We start from the raw sequence: 16,753 nt of genomic DNA, 5'->3' as shown, positions 1-16,753 counted from the left end.
ACGCATGGTCCTGTATTCGGAAGGGCGTGTGATATAAAAAATGGTTTCTCTTTAGGGGGAAAGAAAGATAATAAAAAGGACTCGATTCCAGTCGAGGCCAAGACACGAGGACGCGAGTCCCTGGAGGAAACCTCGAATAATACAGAAGGGAAGATCCCCCAGAGAGAGGACCAAGAGACGAGTCCTTCGAATGACACCGACAGCCTTAAAAATCATTCCAGAGGCGTCGCAGCTTCCGGCCAAATCGACCGATGACAAATGAGAGGAGCGAACACGGTATCCCCTGCTCTCGCGCAAATTGTCCAAGAAATCGAAGAGTCGATCAGCTCGACGCGCCCCTTGGAAACTTTCCAGCCATGAATAATAAGTTATTTTCCACCAGAGAAGACGGACCAGTCCGGAAAAGAAGGTCCTGGCGCGCCTGGAAGGACACTCGTAAAACAACAGAGCCATCAATCGCAAGAGAGCACCTCTCCCCCGTCTCAAATATTAAAAAAATTAAAAGCCGCGTTATTAACCGGTCCCAAAATGATCAAAACTACCTCTCCAAATTCCATACATTATTTTCTTCCGGAATAATAAGTGTAAAAAAAATGATTTCGAGCGGGACCTTCTCGTGGGAACCATCAAAGAGCGCTCAGGGATCCCAATCAGCTGACTGTGTTATCCTACCTGGATTATAACCCCCCCTCGTACTTTATCGATACGAAAGTTAGAGAAACACGACCTCCGACGACGTTACGTGAAATTGAAAAATACACAAGCGAGCTCGCCATTTCTCGCTCGCCGACAAAGGCGTTAATGTCGCCAGCAGTACGCCTAGATAGCAATACGCCCGATATTGGCACAAAGGTTCGCGTATCGCCGTTCTTTCCGCAATAACGGGCCCGGAATTGCGAATTCCAGTGAAATTACGACGCCCCATCGTAAACCAATTACGATCGAACCATGCTATCCCGACGAGAAGGGCCGTTTACGTCGACGGGATGTTTAGACGAGGTGCACCCGAGGAAGGGGTGAGTTCTTTCCCGGGGATGCTGTCTCGTTAAAAGAGAGCAGGGTTGGCTTCTCGTCTTACCACCCTCGGTGATATATCGAAGCAACGTCAAAAACCGTATTATTCCGTCTCGGTGGGAATCCATTATTCTTCCGACGTGCAACGAACGTTAAGATGACAAATAGGAGGGGGCGCAAGGATTGGAGGACGCAGGGAGAAAAATCGTCCTTCGCGAGTTTCCGAACACCAATGGCGGATACAGGATACGCGTTGTAATCTGTAGACTTCCTTTCAAACCCCTGTCCTCGTTAATTCACCCTGGGAATTAATTTAAGCGGTAGAACCGTTCGTTTCATATTTTCAAACACTCCGAAATTAAGGTGACATTTTCCAGAGCACTATTTATTTCATTTATTAATTTCAGAACCTCCGGAATTGTGTTTGAAAGCAGGAGAGAAAAATTCAGGGTACGGTGACAGGGAAGAAGCGTGTAATTAATTCGCGCAGGGTGCGGTAAACGGATTTGATCGCGGATTATTAATTAACCGAATTAATAATCCGCGATCCTTCCGTGGAAGCGGACGTCGAAATCCTGTTGTCCAAGCGTTTGTCCCTGTCTCTCGTCCTTGGTCTTACAGAGGTAATTAAGTTAATTCAGCGGAGTAAATTCACTGATTACAGATATGACCACGGCCCAGATCGAGGCGGAGAACACCCAGATGACCAACGATCTGTATAGGCTCCTGAAGAAGTACACGGGCCTCAGGAATCTCATCAGAGACTTGAAGGTATCATCTCTCAGATTTCCTCGGAACCCCGTCACGGATGAGACCGTCGGCGGATCGTTCGCCATCTCTCATCAACGGCGTCATCAGGCGTCGCGATAAACGAGGCTGACCGGCACATAAAGATAGCTTTAATCGAAATCCCCAGCCTCGTTTTTACGACTTTACGCGCTTACGAGCAAGTTATTAGGAGCTCTGACTCGTATTAAAAAGGGGTCACGGAGAGAGAGTGGGATCCCTCGGATGCCAAGATCGAATTCAAGCGAATCGGACGGAGCCTCGCTCATTAATATCCGGTAAAAAGAGACGTTACTTTGAGTAATTGGCTGACTCGCCGGCTTTCATGCCGACCCATACCGAGAAGCATCTCATCCCCCGGCTGATTCAGCCGGGAAAACGGCGCAATAATTTCCTAACTCCGTCGTCTCCTTGCTTTATTCCCCAATTAATCGAACGGCACGACCGAGGAGCGAAGAAACCGCGTCCAAAGAGACGGTCCCAGTTTTTCCTGGTGGAGCTGCGAACAGAGTAGGTTTCGAGGGGGATTGCAATCCCCGGGTAAGACCGACTGTCGTTCGGGATGTGATTTTAAAGTCGACTAACAAGATGGAGTCGGGTATGAATGCACTTTAATGCCGAGTGCATGCAAGCCCCGGCTCGACCGCGCTTAAGGGCGGCTCCTTAACCCGGACAGAGGGATCCCCGAATGCCGAGATCGAATTTCGGCAAGCCGAGAGCTTCCCTAACTAATGCACGGCTAAAGGGGACTTTACTTTGAACCGGTTGAACCGGCTGCTTGACTTTCGTATCGACGTGCCTTGAGGGAAGCCTCTCTCTTCATCTTCCTCGGGACACTCGACGACTCCGAGCCACTCCACCTCTTCCTGGCTCCTCTCTTCTCCTTTTTCCCGCTTCTTCCGCCTGATCCCCCGCTTTTACGGAGCTCCACCTCCCTGTCTTCGATATACACCCGGCGACTTCAAGGGAAGATTAGCCGCAGGGGGGTATTTAGACCCGAGAAGATGTCTCTGCACTTTTCACGGCCCTAGGAAAGGGAGCGGACGTAACCCGCGATATAGACGTAGCCCGGGGCTCGAAGGATTCCACCTTGTATGAATACCTTGTCGTGGGTCTCGAGAAATCGAGATCGCGTTCTAGAGGACGCCCCTGAAGAGCTGCTCCGGCTGGCCAGGAGGTCTCATCCGTATGGCCTTTTCTCTATTACCTTGTTGTCCAATTACTCCCCCTCTGATTCAGGGCCTCGAATTACCGCTCCCCTCCCAACTAGAGCCACGAAACTCCTGTTCGCGCAATCGACCCTCGGACCCATAGAATTCTAGAAACCATGTCCAAAGTTCTCTCTACACTAAAAATGTCCACTTGAAAGAACCAGAATTCCGGTTATTTCATGGGAATCGCAATTTAAAAGGTGCCCCTGCTATTTTTCTGGTTAAAAGTGAAATGTCAAATATTATATCTGGTTGCGTTAATACCGTCTCTGGGAAATCCAATTAGAATTCCCTAGAAGGGAGTCATGAATTTTCCCCCGGAAAATTATTTACTGGCTTAGGAATCTACGATTAACCGTGCAGTCGCGCAGACTTCGATGCCAATAATTTTCTAGTTACTAATCAGAGTTTGTCATTGATGGTCGCTAGACATCTTTTAAACGGACCATTCTAGTGACTTTCATTGGTACTTTTTTTTTTAATGCGGCAACGCGTAGCTGCCAAAACGGTGGACGGAATGGCGGAAAGTGAAAGTGCTGAACCCCCTGATATGTACGAATTTCTTTGCTTTTCCAGGAGGAGTACAACAGCTCGAAGGTGTACCCGATGTTTCCCCGCTACTCGATCCTGAAAGACATGATCAAAGACATTATGCACAACCCGGACTACATGGAGGTGTGTCACGAGGTGGACCTGGCATAGCGTCCAGACCCCCTCCATCGTTCGCCACGGATGACCTTGTAATTTCAAGGCTGAAGGGGCGAACTCGATGAAGGGGGTTCCCATAGAAGACCTGACGTTTTGCCGAGCGACCGTCGCTTTCGACTCTTTTCCTGGACTCCCGAGGGACCCGAAGAGGGACGTCAAGAGGCAGGAACGGAAATCCAAGTGCACCCTTTCCTTCCTCCATGGGGCGAAACGTTCACTTTTTATGGACGTCGTATATGGCACTTGTCCCCTATTCCAGGCTCCCTCGGAACTTGCGCGGTGTACCGGCCATCTGAAACTTCTCGCCGACGTAATTTAGCTTACCCTGACCTAACCTAACCCTGTCGAGCCGCAGACCACCAAGCGTTCTCGCGAGAGCTCGTCTTCGCGAGTTAACGCGCCTCCGATGTACTCAGGACCTCACCTGGAAGACCCTCCGGGGGAGGTCCTTCGATTTTAGCCAAAGGGTATACATAGCGTAGCCAGTTCCGCTCCTTGTGGCTTCCAAGGGTCGTAAATAGTTGACCGTGGTCGGGAAATGCTTCTCAGGACTTTCAGGCATCCGCTCGTCGAACCTCGTCCTGGGAGCATCTCCACGTCCTGCGAAACTCATTCTTCCGATCCTTCGATCGGAATAGCCGCGAGCACATTGGCACACAAATTCTGAAGCGAAAAGCTGATCCTTTGCCGAAGGTGAAGCTTCTTATGTCACGGTAGCCTAAATTCCCATGTTTAGAAATGAGAGCGAAGAGTGAAACTATTTTACTTATTTTAATTGAGTTAATCGCGGGATTTCGGGTGGTTACCTGACAACAGATTTTAATCGTCGGTTAGCCAAACTCTTACCGACGCACCTGGAATCTCACTAATCCGCGATTAACTATCCATACTTAAAGAATTCCACGATTATCATTCCCTTTACGGTGAGATAAAAATGTATGAAGAGGTTTCACTTTAAACCCGATTGCATTCCTATTTAGGTAACAATGCACCGCGCAAAGTACAGTTTGGACGGGTTTAAAAAATCACTTGCGTGCTTGACAACGACGACGCGTTCGGATACGTAATTCGGATAAGGAGAGTCAAGGGAGACACGTAGGCAGATAGAGATTTGCGATTTAGGTGACACCAGAGGCCCTTAGGGGGGTTCAAATCAATACCGAAATTCGTATCGACGGGAAATGAGAGAAATGTGAAATGAGAGAAAGAGTAACGGACGATTACTCCGCGGAACTCCAATAAGCACTCGGTGGTGCGGACACGACGTACAGACGTCATAAATAAGTATGGGAAATACCGTGTATGCTTAATCTCCTCTGAATATGCCACTTTGTGCTTATTGTGACGTATTCAAGCAACGCAGGCCGTGCAATGAACGCTTTATCTACGGAATGGGCACTCGAGGAACACCTCCTTGACACGTGACGAGTTATACGTAACCGTGTGTGTGACTTATACGTAAAGTACCCGATATATGCGATAAGTGTACATAGAGTGTACAAGAGTCCTTCGTCGAGAGGATCCTTTTTACATTTTGTAAGTCGAAGCGTTTCCCCTTCTCCTCCTGAATATGAATATAGATTTCGGGAGGGAATTTTTCCTTGAGGATCTCTGGTGTCTTTTGAATGTCGCTACCGATCTCGCGATATTTGGGGAAATCTGCCGAATTTCGAACACACGTATCACGGAATGTTGGAGCAATATCTCAGGAGCATTGCAATCATCGATACCCATTCCCGCAATGATGCCGAGACGTTACTGCAAGTTCTGGGCTACGAGGACATCAGCTGGTCGCGCGGGCGACATTAATTTAGTCTAGTGGTCGGTTTACTCGATTATTTGACAATTGACATATCGTGGTCGGTATGCCGATAGCCATGAATGCCCTCCCATGATACGCTGCACTGTCGGAAAAAAAGGAAAACTTGAATAAATTCGTGAAATATCGGATTTCTTCAGGCGTGGTATATTAAAATTGATGACACTCGTAACTTTACTTAATGCACAGGCTTTGACATTTTGCAAATCGGGTAAAAAGGATTTCCGATAAGCTGTAAAACTGGATACTCGTTCATAAATTTGCAAACATTGGGAATTCATTTAAATCACCGTATCTGGTATGTAAGTTTAGGGCCGTTTTGTATAATGAAATGGATGAAATTTGCATGTTTATCGGCGTCGCGGGGTTGTATTAGGATGGAAGGCATTCATGCCCGTCAGTGTACAAGTTGACGTAGTAAAGGAGTAGTTAAACTTACGATTAGGCGTTTTATATAGATATGTCGTTCGATATTCGACGTGCCGTGCGACGCCCCGAAACGCCTGGGACGTCGCGGCGGGAACGTGCCATTTTTAAAGAGCAATACTCGCGCATTAATTAACCTACACATGTTATATGAGTAAGTACATGCCTAGATTACCGTACGAGTACCTAATAGATAGGAGAGGCGTTATCTAGGGTGCGAGACCCTCGCGAAGATGATGAGTCGATTTCGGAAATAAAGGGCTTAACAGATACCTCAAGTAATTGCAACATTAATCCCAACGGTAAAAAGTGAAGAATAAAATTGCTGAAAATATAACTCTAATACATTTTCTTGCAATTTTATTAGCCTACTTTTACTGTATGCTAACGCAGGGTATCTGAGAAGGCCTTAAGGTGATATGAAAGTGGGATCTAAGGTGTCACTCGTATATGTCAGATTTTTTTGCAAGCCACTGTATCGAATTGTTTGAAATCTTACCACATGAATGTGGAGGCCCTGAAGAAGGTCCTGGCACCCGTGAAATTTCTTTCTTTTTACAAATTTTTAAAAATGCTTATAGACTAATTAAATCAGGAATACAATTTCATGGGCGGCAGGATCTTCTTTCGGGCCTCGATTTTCACGTGGTACAATCTCAAACGACTCGATACAAAGTTCGGGGAAAAATGTCCGAAAACGAGACCCCTCAAATGACACTTTTATTCTACCTTTTGAAACGCTTCTGTCGCAAAGTCTTGTAAGGATAAGTGTAAGCGCATCGACGTTCAATTGCGCGGTTCATGTTGCTAAGGGGAGCTTTAAGATGCTCGTCGATTTTCTACTCAGTCGAGGGTCGACGAGCGAAGTACTCGTCCGAGTCGAGTCAGAGGTAAGACGAAGTTTCTCGTTTAATCGCCCCGAGTTTAAACGCCCCGAAATGGCGAGTGCGTTGATAGTAGGAAAATTTCCTCAGAAACTGAAGTCCGACTTCAAGCCAGTAAAGAAGAACTCCAAGGCGTATAAGTAAAAATGGTCCTTCGCAAAAAGTGAACTTAAGGCGGTGTCCGACTGGCTGGACCTCTCCCTCCCCGAATACAACAAACTATCGCGAATTAAACAAGTACAATGCTTAAGGACATAATCAAACGAGTCTAATCAAACGTATAACTCCGAAATAAAAAAAAACGATTCGCGAGAAAATTCCCCAGCGCCCTCAATCCCAATATCGATATCCTTAAGGCGATATAAAAGTGGCATCTAAGGAGTCAATCGTTCATGAAACTTTTTCCCGAAATGGGTGCACCGGCTCGTTTCAAACTTTCCCTCGTGAATGTGAAGGCTATAAGGAAGGATGGCTAACCGTCATAAAATGTCATTATTTATACCAAAAAGAAATGTTTGAAATGCCCATAATGAAATTTTAAAAAATCGAGATTTCATATAAGACCTTTCGTCAGGACCTCCACATTCACGTGATAAAATTTCAAACTATCCGACATCTAATTTGGATAAATTCTCATGTACGAGGTTCTCTAGACGCCACTTTCATATCACCTCAGTTCTTCACTTTAATACCACTTTAATCCTCCCTTGAGAACAACACCGGTACAACATTGTTTAGCAGTTTTAGGAAGTTTGAGGACTAATTCTCATTAAAAAAAAAAAAGAGAAGAGAAGCAGGGGAAGGAGATTCGAACGGTCGAAATCGCGCGCTCTTTTGAAGGAGCGGCGCCGATAAAAGTGATAAGCGATTAACGAGGTGCACATCCTGCACGTTGACTCCTCTCCGACGGTACTTCACCGAAACGAAGTAGGACGGCGCCTTATAGGGAGGCTGACATAACGCTTCGAGTCGTTAAACGAAATCGCGATCTCGGATATCCGCCGTGGAGATATCGAAGCCGCGGAGATCGCACTGGCGCTCGTTACGTCTGGCACTTTTTATGAAGCCCGTAGTACGCTTAACGTATAAGATAGGTACGTGTAAAATTACCGACTAAGAGCATACATTTAAACGACGTACAACTAGCATATCTGCTAAATGGCTGACAGCCCGAAATCAAAAGACAAAATATATATGGCGCGGTCGATCGAGATGGAGAGCAACCCCGTCAGGAGACTCGACGGGGTCCCATGTCGATCATCGGCGTCGATTAGTACTTTGGTGTTTCAGATACCTTTCCTAACCTAACCGATCGAAACCTAATCGTGGCAGAGGCGAGCCAACATACGGTGATATGGATAACGACGATCCGGCTAATTGATCTCAATCCGTAGATAGGCTGGGCGAGGAGCGTCGATACGTTACTCGCTATTACGAATAGGTAATAAAGTAATGCATTACATGACAAGGTAACGAGAATCGAATACAGATCTTGTAGTTTTCGAGTCTCTCGGTGCTTTGTCGAAGGGGACGAATTTGACGTCGCTCGCATCCGGCCTTGTTAGAGTGTTTTTTAAGGGAACCTTCTCATTGTCAGTGTCCAGTATAGCTTGTCCGTGTAATTTGTTTATTCGCCCCTACCCCTCGGCTGATAAGCGTATTCGGTGTAACGGGTATCTTAATCAAAAGAATCGAAACGCAGCCTCGCGTCAAAAGGGACATCCTTTCCTGCGACGGCGCGTTTAAATAAAATGAAAACATAAATAAATAAAGCGCCGTCGGCGGGAGCGCAACTTAACGATCAAAAGATCCATATCAAAATTCTTACCGCGACTTGCTAACGATCGATCTTTCAAAAACCTACCCGCTATATTTTCACGTTACCGCGGTGGTACGTCCCCCTGGTAATTAAGAGAGACGAGGGTCGGCACGTTTTATTATAGCGAACACACACAGAGACACATACGTATGCGTGAAAACCACAAGGTTTTTCACACCGTTTTCCCATGCAATCTCCACGCAGGAATCCAATTTACCCGTTCCAACCCTTTACCGTGTATTTCTAAGTGCGATAGTGTGTATGCTCTGATAAAACAAACAGGAGGAATATAACAAACATCCCGCACCCTGGGCATCATATCGGGGAGCCCCTAGAGGGGCGATGAACTCTTTATTAAGAATTTCTTGGGAGAAAAAAAAAATGGACAGAAAAATCGAAAAAAAAAACCACCCTCCACTCGGCTCCGCGGATGTTTCTGAGTGTATTAAAAGACACTTCCGGCGGACAACGGCGGGGGAAAAAAATCTTTCCACTGTGGATGCACCCCCGAGTGTTCCTTTTTTTTTTTGTTCTGTTCACCTGAACCTGCTTTCGGAATTCCCGGAGAAATTCGCGTTAACGGGGGCCACGTCTTTCTCGTCTCGCGAGGTATTCCACATCGCAATGAACGAGAGGAACGAGAGGGGCCGGGAAAACACGGAAAAAAGGAAAACTCAGGGAAGTGGATCGAAAACTCCGCGCATAAGAGCCAAGTGGAGCCGGTGACGGCGAGGAGGCCTTTTTTTTCATGCAACACTCAGCCCCAGACCAATATTATCGTGCCCATACCGTGCGTGAACTACATTTTAGGGAGGTTAAGCGTAGACGAGATACGTGCGTACTCGGTGGAGGAATCCACCGATGCGCTATGCAATGACGTTGAATTGAGAAAAAAAAAAAAGTAACATTAGCCAGCGTGCTCGCCTTTTCGAAGAAGCTAAGGAGAGTGCCAAGTAGAATCCGAAAGTTTATACGCGTATGTATGCATACTCATATTGAAATTAACGAGCGTGCTTGCGTGGGCGAGCGAGCGAACCTCGTCGTGACGACACCCCACGCGTGCACGGTGCGTTTTAGGTGTACATAAACGTGCGTTTAAGAGCCGGGTGCGGCACCGCTGCGGATTTAACCCTCGAGAGAGCGGGTTAAAAAGTCTTAAAATAAGAGAAAAAGAACCGTAGAGAGCCGCACGATCGGTAATTTTACTAGTACCGAGGTGTGTTACGCGGGTGCACGTGCGTGCATGCGGTGCGTATACTTATAAATACAGATATAGGTATACATAGTAATCTAAGACTCCTTTATGTACGTGTGTATCGATGTTAGATGCGAGAGGAATATCTAATGCAGAGTGTGTGGGGGTGCGTGAAGGAGTGCGTGCATGTGGCAACCCTCGTTAGGGGTGCCACCCGAGTGGAAGATGTGTGGGTCGCAAAGGTTTCATTTCCCCGTTGTTATCACGGTCCAGCTGAACCCATCCACCCTCTAGATTCCACTCGGCCGATCTAATTGTCCGTAATCGTTAAGTCATCTTAGCCTATCTTTCTCTCTTTCGACCTTTTCACCGTAGAAGCACTGGTAGATAGACTCGTGGATGGGGTCCATCGTTCGAGAACGCTCCCTCTGGTCCCCTGGCATAACATCCTCACTGATAAAAAGATTTCACTGAACCAGAGAAATATTTTGAAAATTGGACAATTAATTAAACTCGAATAAATCGGATGCCACGTCTCCGCGGAATCGGGACGATTTATTTGAGTCTACTTCGGTGACAATTCTTCGGATTGACAAAATATTCCTTTAGTGCAATGAATCCTTTTCTCAATGTCCGAGGCGCAGCGAGAAGGGCACTTCTGACTATAAAGGCGTCGGGAACTCGTTTTATAATTTTATAAGTTTTATAATTTTTAACGAATATATACAGACTCTCCTTCCGGGCGTGCCTGAGATCCTGCGTCTCCTCTTGCGATGGTATTTTATTCTTATGGGGTGGTCCATCCGAGCGTCCTCGATTTCTCCCGCGATGCTCCTTCTACATCCGTAGAGAGACGTTCGTAGACGTTGCCTTGCACCTGCACCGTTGTATGGAAACCTTGTACCGTGTGGATACATCTTTGTATGTAAATTCGCGACTAGCGCCCATTACCTGGCGTCTCTAGCACGCTCTTACCTTTTGTCGCTCTTGATCGTTAATCGATACCGTCGCCCATCCGCATCCATGCACAGTGTACAGTCGTGCATTAATGTCTCTGCAACATTGCCTCGAGATGCTGCGCCGCTAGAAGAATGAACATATGTACAATGTATATCTCTTCGGGAGTTTACGAGCGGCTGTTAGTCGTTGCTCGTCGTTTTGCAGATTAAAGGTGGACGTAACGCGGGACGGTAGGGATTTTTACAGACAAAGGGACCGGCCACGGGGGCCGTTTTCTAATTTGATAATGAAATGAAGGCCGGTCTTTTTCTGAGAAACTCCACGAGGTAGAGGAGGGTCTTACCTCTTCTTTCCGCCTGTGCTTGTCGACGGGTCCATCCGCTTAGTTTCGCCGAGACGACGGCGATGCACTCTTCTTTATTATCCGTATGTCGATGTCCTAGAGGGAAGTCCAAGTTAGTGACACTTCGATTAGTACTGCTAGCTTTGTGTACGTATTAACGAATGTCGCGCGAATTAACGGTGCACTACCTACCTTTTTTCAAGCTCTGCCAAGCATTCTAGATCGTGTAGTCTTTAGAACTCCACGTTGCTACGGTGCGAAGAAATTTGCTGTTGTCCAGTTTCGCGTTGGTCGCGATAACCCCGAGGTCGGATGCTGAAATCAATAGACGAGATAACTACTCGATCGAACTCCAAAATCAAAAGGAATCATTTTATCCACACGCGGGGTATCGTATCGCTATCGTCATTCTATAGAAATAATCCCGATTTTTCCGTACTTACCCAATGAAAAATTGACTAAGAGGAGATTTAATAAGATTAAGGTACCGTCAAGGTTCCCCAATTTTTTTTATCCTTTTATTCGTCCGATCTCGTTGTTCATCCGACAAACGCATCAATGTCCGAACGAGTGTTCAACGACGAACATTAATTCCTAGTCGCCAGAAGTGTTCGATATTCCTATGCATTTTCTATTTCCTACCGAATACGCTTTACCCCATCGGAATTATCCATTCTAGGGACACCGCATATTGTAAAATAACTTGCAATTGCCCATTATAAAGTTGCGTCTCCGTTTCGAGTAGTCCATCCTAGGACGCGAGCCTAATATTCATTTATCATGCGCATATCATTTTTACACGCTCGTCTAACATTATTGGGGCACCATTATTGACTGATCGATTTTGTCATCGAACACTTCTAATAGATATCGCGCTAGATTAGGGAAGGTCAAGCGACGTAGCGTTTACTTCGCACACTCATGTGTCTGCCATAAGTTCCTCGCAGGAGGTATAGTGCGTAGAGATGTATGTTAGAGTAGATCGGACGTTAGACCATAGTCGTATTGGTTCGACAGAAAAGTGTATGCTGCAATAACAATAGGATGTACCATTTTCAATTCCGTTCGACGTCTCTCTGTTGTTCGTGAAGAGGCATTACTCGTTTTATTGACTGTTACGCTTTGTTAATAAAATAACACGAAAATGATACGGAGGCCATTGTAAGTTAATCCCCTTCTAATCGAAAACAATACCGAAATCGTGTTTGAATTACGTGTTAAATTTAATGAATTTAATTTATTTAAGATACGGAGTTCTCACTGAGTTTTGAATCGGTATAAAGCGGTGATTTAGAATTTATACATTTTTTTGCGGAGATCCGTTCGACATAAAATTAGGGACTATTGAATGTTATTGATCAGCCTAACTCGATCGCTGACTCGTGGCGACATCTACCGGCGGCGCGCGGAACCTTCACTGCCGACGTCTTCGGTCTTCTAATGACAGGTACAGTATAAATAATACTTTATTACATTTCTGCGAGGAAATCAAGAAAGTAACGTGTAGATTAGTGCGTATAAAGATTTATTGTGAGGAAGTTGTTTAAATTCGATGCAACAGCTTCGACGGTTGATAAGGTAGACAATTTTAAACGACGGCTGATCTCGCTCGACGGTTTAACGAGAGACCTGAAATACCGACTCAGGGTCTCCTCTTACTAAGGTAGACAATTTCAAACGAGGACTGATTTCGCGCGCGAGGTGTTTATCAAGAAACCTGAAGTACCAACTCGCCGTTCCCAGATGGCGCCACCGTCGAGACGCCATGTTTCTTTCAAACGCGAGATGACTCGAAAAGCCGTTAAACAATGGGCTTAAAACGGTAAAGCCTTAAAACCTTAACTCGAGGATGTCGAGATTCTTAATCCATGCGGTAAAAATCGTCTAGGAACATTGCTAATTATCAGGTAACATGGCAGGGTCGCATAAAAGAGTAAGTACGAACACACGAGCGGAATAAACTCGGTGGTTAAGTCTCCTAATGATCTCCCCTTCCTTCTCGGCGTAGTAAATCGCCGGTTCGCCGTAAAGTGCGAAAGCGGGAGAAACGGAAGAGGGAAGGTACGTCCGGAAACTGCAAACTACGTTCCAACAGGAGTACCGAGAAGGGGCCCGTCAATTGCGAAGTTAGAGTGCAAGGAACCCGGGCGAATTTCCCTCGGAATTTACAAATCGAAAGGCCACACATCCGAACGGAATACAATGCACAGAAGATGCAAACGAGCCAGCATTCGCTGAAGCAACGGATTCTTTGTCGGGCCGAGAAGTTGAAATACAAAACAAAATCGATCCGCGCGGAATTCTAATGCCTGGGGTGGCATAAAACCGAATCCGAACCCAGGAATAATTTCTACCCGCGAAAAGGATTAACACAAAGCGCATAATATTAAAGTCGTAGAGCTTAATATCGCCGTGACTCGTATCGAATTAAGAATTACTCGGCGAAATATGGATCACGGGCAGGCGATATCTAACAGATATATGAGGGTTAATTGCTTTGTTTACTATCGTAAGCGTTCAAGACCCGTTTCTAGAAAAGTATAATAACGCAATTCGCGGGGTGAAACTCGAGTAACACCAGAGGGCGTTTGCGATCGCTCACGAATTTCGGAACTCGAGGACTTTTCGGCGTCCGAAAGGGGAACGCGCATTTCGCGGCTCGAATTGGAAGTAGGTAATCGATAGCTCGAGCTTAAATCGACTCGTCGTCGCGAAAGTTATTCGATGGAAAAGGGTCATTCCCGCGATCGACCAGACGTCTCGACCTTCGCCTCGACGTTAACTCACCGGCCGAGTGTGGGAATTCACACGGTAAGAATCTCCCTCTTCCGAGAGAGGCGCGGAGGAGAAAAGGAAAAAAAAAAAGAAGGAAAATAGATAGAGATAGACAGGTAGGCAGATAAATACATAGATAGCAGGGGAAAAAAAGAGGCCGTAAAGAATCGGCTATCTCGGCCTTGATGGGGCAGAAATTCCTCGGAATACCTAACCTAAAACCGTACCTCGCCCATATGCAAGATGGTTAATATATTTAAGGTCACGCATTTATTCTTATTTCCAATGCAGAAGGTTAATATTTTGAAGGTTAGGCATTGACAATTATTATTTCTAAAGTTATCTCCTCTCGTTCGCTCCTCCCATTATTTGTATCTCTCATTCTCGATCTCTGCGAAGCTTTCGGTAATTCTCCGTCGTCTATTTCCCTTTCTCATCCGTCTCTCTCGAATCCGCGGTTCCTTTTTCCCAGGGTGTCTCTCCCGCGCACCCACGCCGCCCCCCCTCCCCGCAGTTCGCTCGTCCCTCCGCGACTCCCTCCTCGCCTCCCCACGATTCCCTCTCGCTCTCTCTCGACGAGTCTCCGCGACGCCCTCTCCGTCTCTCGCGGCGAGTGGTCTCCCCTCCTCGTCCCACCCCCAGCTTATCGCATGCCCCGTCTCTCTCTCTCCAAGACTCGCCGTGGCGGAGAGGCAGGCGCCACGAATTCGCAGCTCCCGCGCGCGGACCGCTCTCCGGCGGCTCGGCGGAGCGCGAACCCGCCAGTACGCGCCGCGCTGCCTCGCCGGCAGGTTCGAAGTCGGTGTCGGTCTCGCCGTCGGTGCCCGTTCCCGGTTCTGCGCCAGTTCCCCGCCGACTCTCGGTGCCTCAGATCCCCGTAGCATTGGATCGCGCAGTCCCAACGTCCTCTCCAAAAAAGGAGAAGCCCCCCGAACGTCCAACCAATCCCCCAAGATCCCGCAATCGAGTTCCGCTCCGATCATCGAAATCCCCGCGGGGATCCATCCCATCCGGGATTCGAAGTTTCTCAAGGAGTGCCGCTCCGAAGCGGTGATTTCTCGGCCGAGGAATTCTCGCGATCCAGGGCGGTGCCGGGTACTCGACCTCGGGATCGGTCGACCGCTTGAGCGCGACCACTGGGACCAAAACATGGCCACGTGACCGGCGCGTCGGCATGCGGCTCGGATAAACACCGAACGACCCACGTGCACCCCCTCCCTCCCCCGGGCCAGACGCAGGAGGACGCCTCGCCGAGGCTGACCTTCCCGCGCCCGAGCCTACCGCCCGCAGTCGGGCGGCATCGGCCGAGGGTGGAGGGTCGTGGCCGTCGCAGCGTCCGTCGCCCCCGGGAGATGCGAGGTTCGGCGCGCGAGTCTTGAGCCGCATGAGCACCCCTGGCCCGCCGACAGCGTCAGCGTCGCGCGCGTGAGGTGCCGGAGATCACGGACGACGCCATGATGGACTCGGTGGCGGGAGCGGGGCCGCCGGCCGGCGTGCCCTTCGACCTGGAGGGCACCTTCGAGCCGCAGACCAGGGCGCGCTCGAACACGTGGCCGCTGCCAAGGCCCGAGGGATACGTCGAGGGTGGCGCCGGCACCCCCGGCGGCAAAGAGGCCGTCGAGGGCGGTACGCCCCCCCAGCAGGGCCCCCTTCAGAGCGGAGGCATCCTCCCAGTCAAGAAGAACTCGTCCAGGCGCAACGCCTGGGGAAATCTCAGCTACGCCGATCTCATCACCCAGGCCATCACCAGCGCTCCTGAGAAGCGGCTCACCCTCTCGCAGATCTACGAGTGGATGGTGCAGAACGTGCCCTACTTCAAGGACAAAGGCGACAGCAACAGCAGCGCCGGGTGGAAGGTGAGTCTTCAACTCCCCTGGATTTACTACGAATTGTACGGATCGTCGATTGAGTTCATCGTTCATGGGCTCGCGGTTCATGGTGCATAGTTCATAATTCCATGGCTCGTGCCTTGGAATGTTTACATAAAGAAATTTTACTCGTTTCGGATGAGGATCGTGGGTTGAGTTCATCGTTCATGGACTCACAGTTTATAGTTCATCATTCATGGTCCCATGGGTCGTGCCTTTAAAACGTTTACATGAAGAAATTTTTCGGATGAGGATCGTGGGTTGAGTTCATCGTTAATGGGCTCACGAGTCATGGTTCACAGTTCATAGTTCATAGTTGGCTCATGCCTTGGAACGTTTAGATCACGAAATTTTACTCGTTTCGTATAATGATCGTTGAAAGAGGTTCGCCACCTTTTTCCATTTGCGGAACTTTGCCGGTTTTTTTTTTTTTTATATCTACAATTAATGCCATTGGGCGGAAAATTTCTAATGAGCGAGCTATATATGTATCGGTAAGTAAACCAAGAAGTACGGGAATGTACCTAATGGAGCGACTTCGTTTTACTGTCAACAAAATGAGACGAAAGGTCGATCGAATGAGATTAAGGCGAGCTGCGAAGGATACACAATTTTGTTTAAAGCATATCCGTCGTTACACTTTCCGGGCGTACTTGGCCTCCTACAGGAACATTAAATAAATATCCTTCCTACATGAATATTAAATGAATATCCTTCCTACATAAATATTAAATAAATATCCTTCCTACAGGAACGTTTAAATAAATGTTTCTGCGGGAAGGGGAGTTCGCGGTGCCGCGAGTAATTTCGAGTAAACGGTCAATTTTATGCCGGGGGTACTTCCGGTTGAATACGGATTTTTATCACGGATTTAGTCGACTTATTGTCGTGTCCGTCCTTAGGGCTTGATGGCGTATCCGAAGCTGAAGCTGCTCAGTCTTTAAC

The 16,753-nt window shown here is 47.7% G+C and overlaps 2 protein-coding genes across 3 annotated transcripts in view; both read left to right on the top strand.

Annotated features, from left to right (window-relative positions):
• The window catches only part of LOC105701601, a 79,995-nt gene extending 76,282 nt beyond the window's left edge, over nt 1-3,713 (top strand). Inside the window, exons 5-6 of the mRNA XM_012428464.1 lie at nt 1,679-1,785; nt 3,588-3,713. Of these exons, the coding sequence (XP_012283887.1) occupies nt 1,679-1,785; nt 3,588-3,713 (233 nt within the window). The remainder of the gene's footprint in view (nt 1-1,678; nt 1,786-3,587) is intronic.
• An 11,001-nt stretch (nt 3,714-14,714) lies between these two features.
• LOC105701751 (forkhead box protein O) overlaps nt 14,715-16,753 on the top strand; it is a 98,631-nt gene continuing 96,592 nt past the window's right edge. For both annotated transcript variants that reach the window (XM_012428777.1, XM_012428776.1), the window contains exon 1: nt 14,715-15,796. In XM_012428777.1, the coding sequence (XP_012284200.1) occupies nt 15,395-15,796 (402 nt within the window). In that variant the 5' untranslated portion in view covers nt 14,715-15,394. The remainder of the gene's footprint in view (nt 15,797-16,753) is intronic.

Source organism: Orussus abietinus, unplaced genomic scaffold (assembly GCF_000612105.2).
Source record: "Orussus abietinus isolate OABI.00-Male unplaced genomic scaffold, Oabi_2.0 scaffold30, whole genome shotgun sequence".
NCBI lineage: Eukaryota > Metazoa > Arthropoda > Insecta > Hymenoptera > Orussidae > Orussus > Orussus abietinus.
The sequence above is the reverse complement of the archived record's forward strand: the minus strand, read 5'-3'. Positions and strand labels throughout refer to the sequence as shown.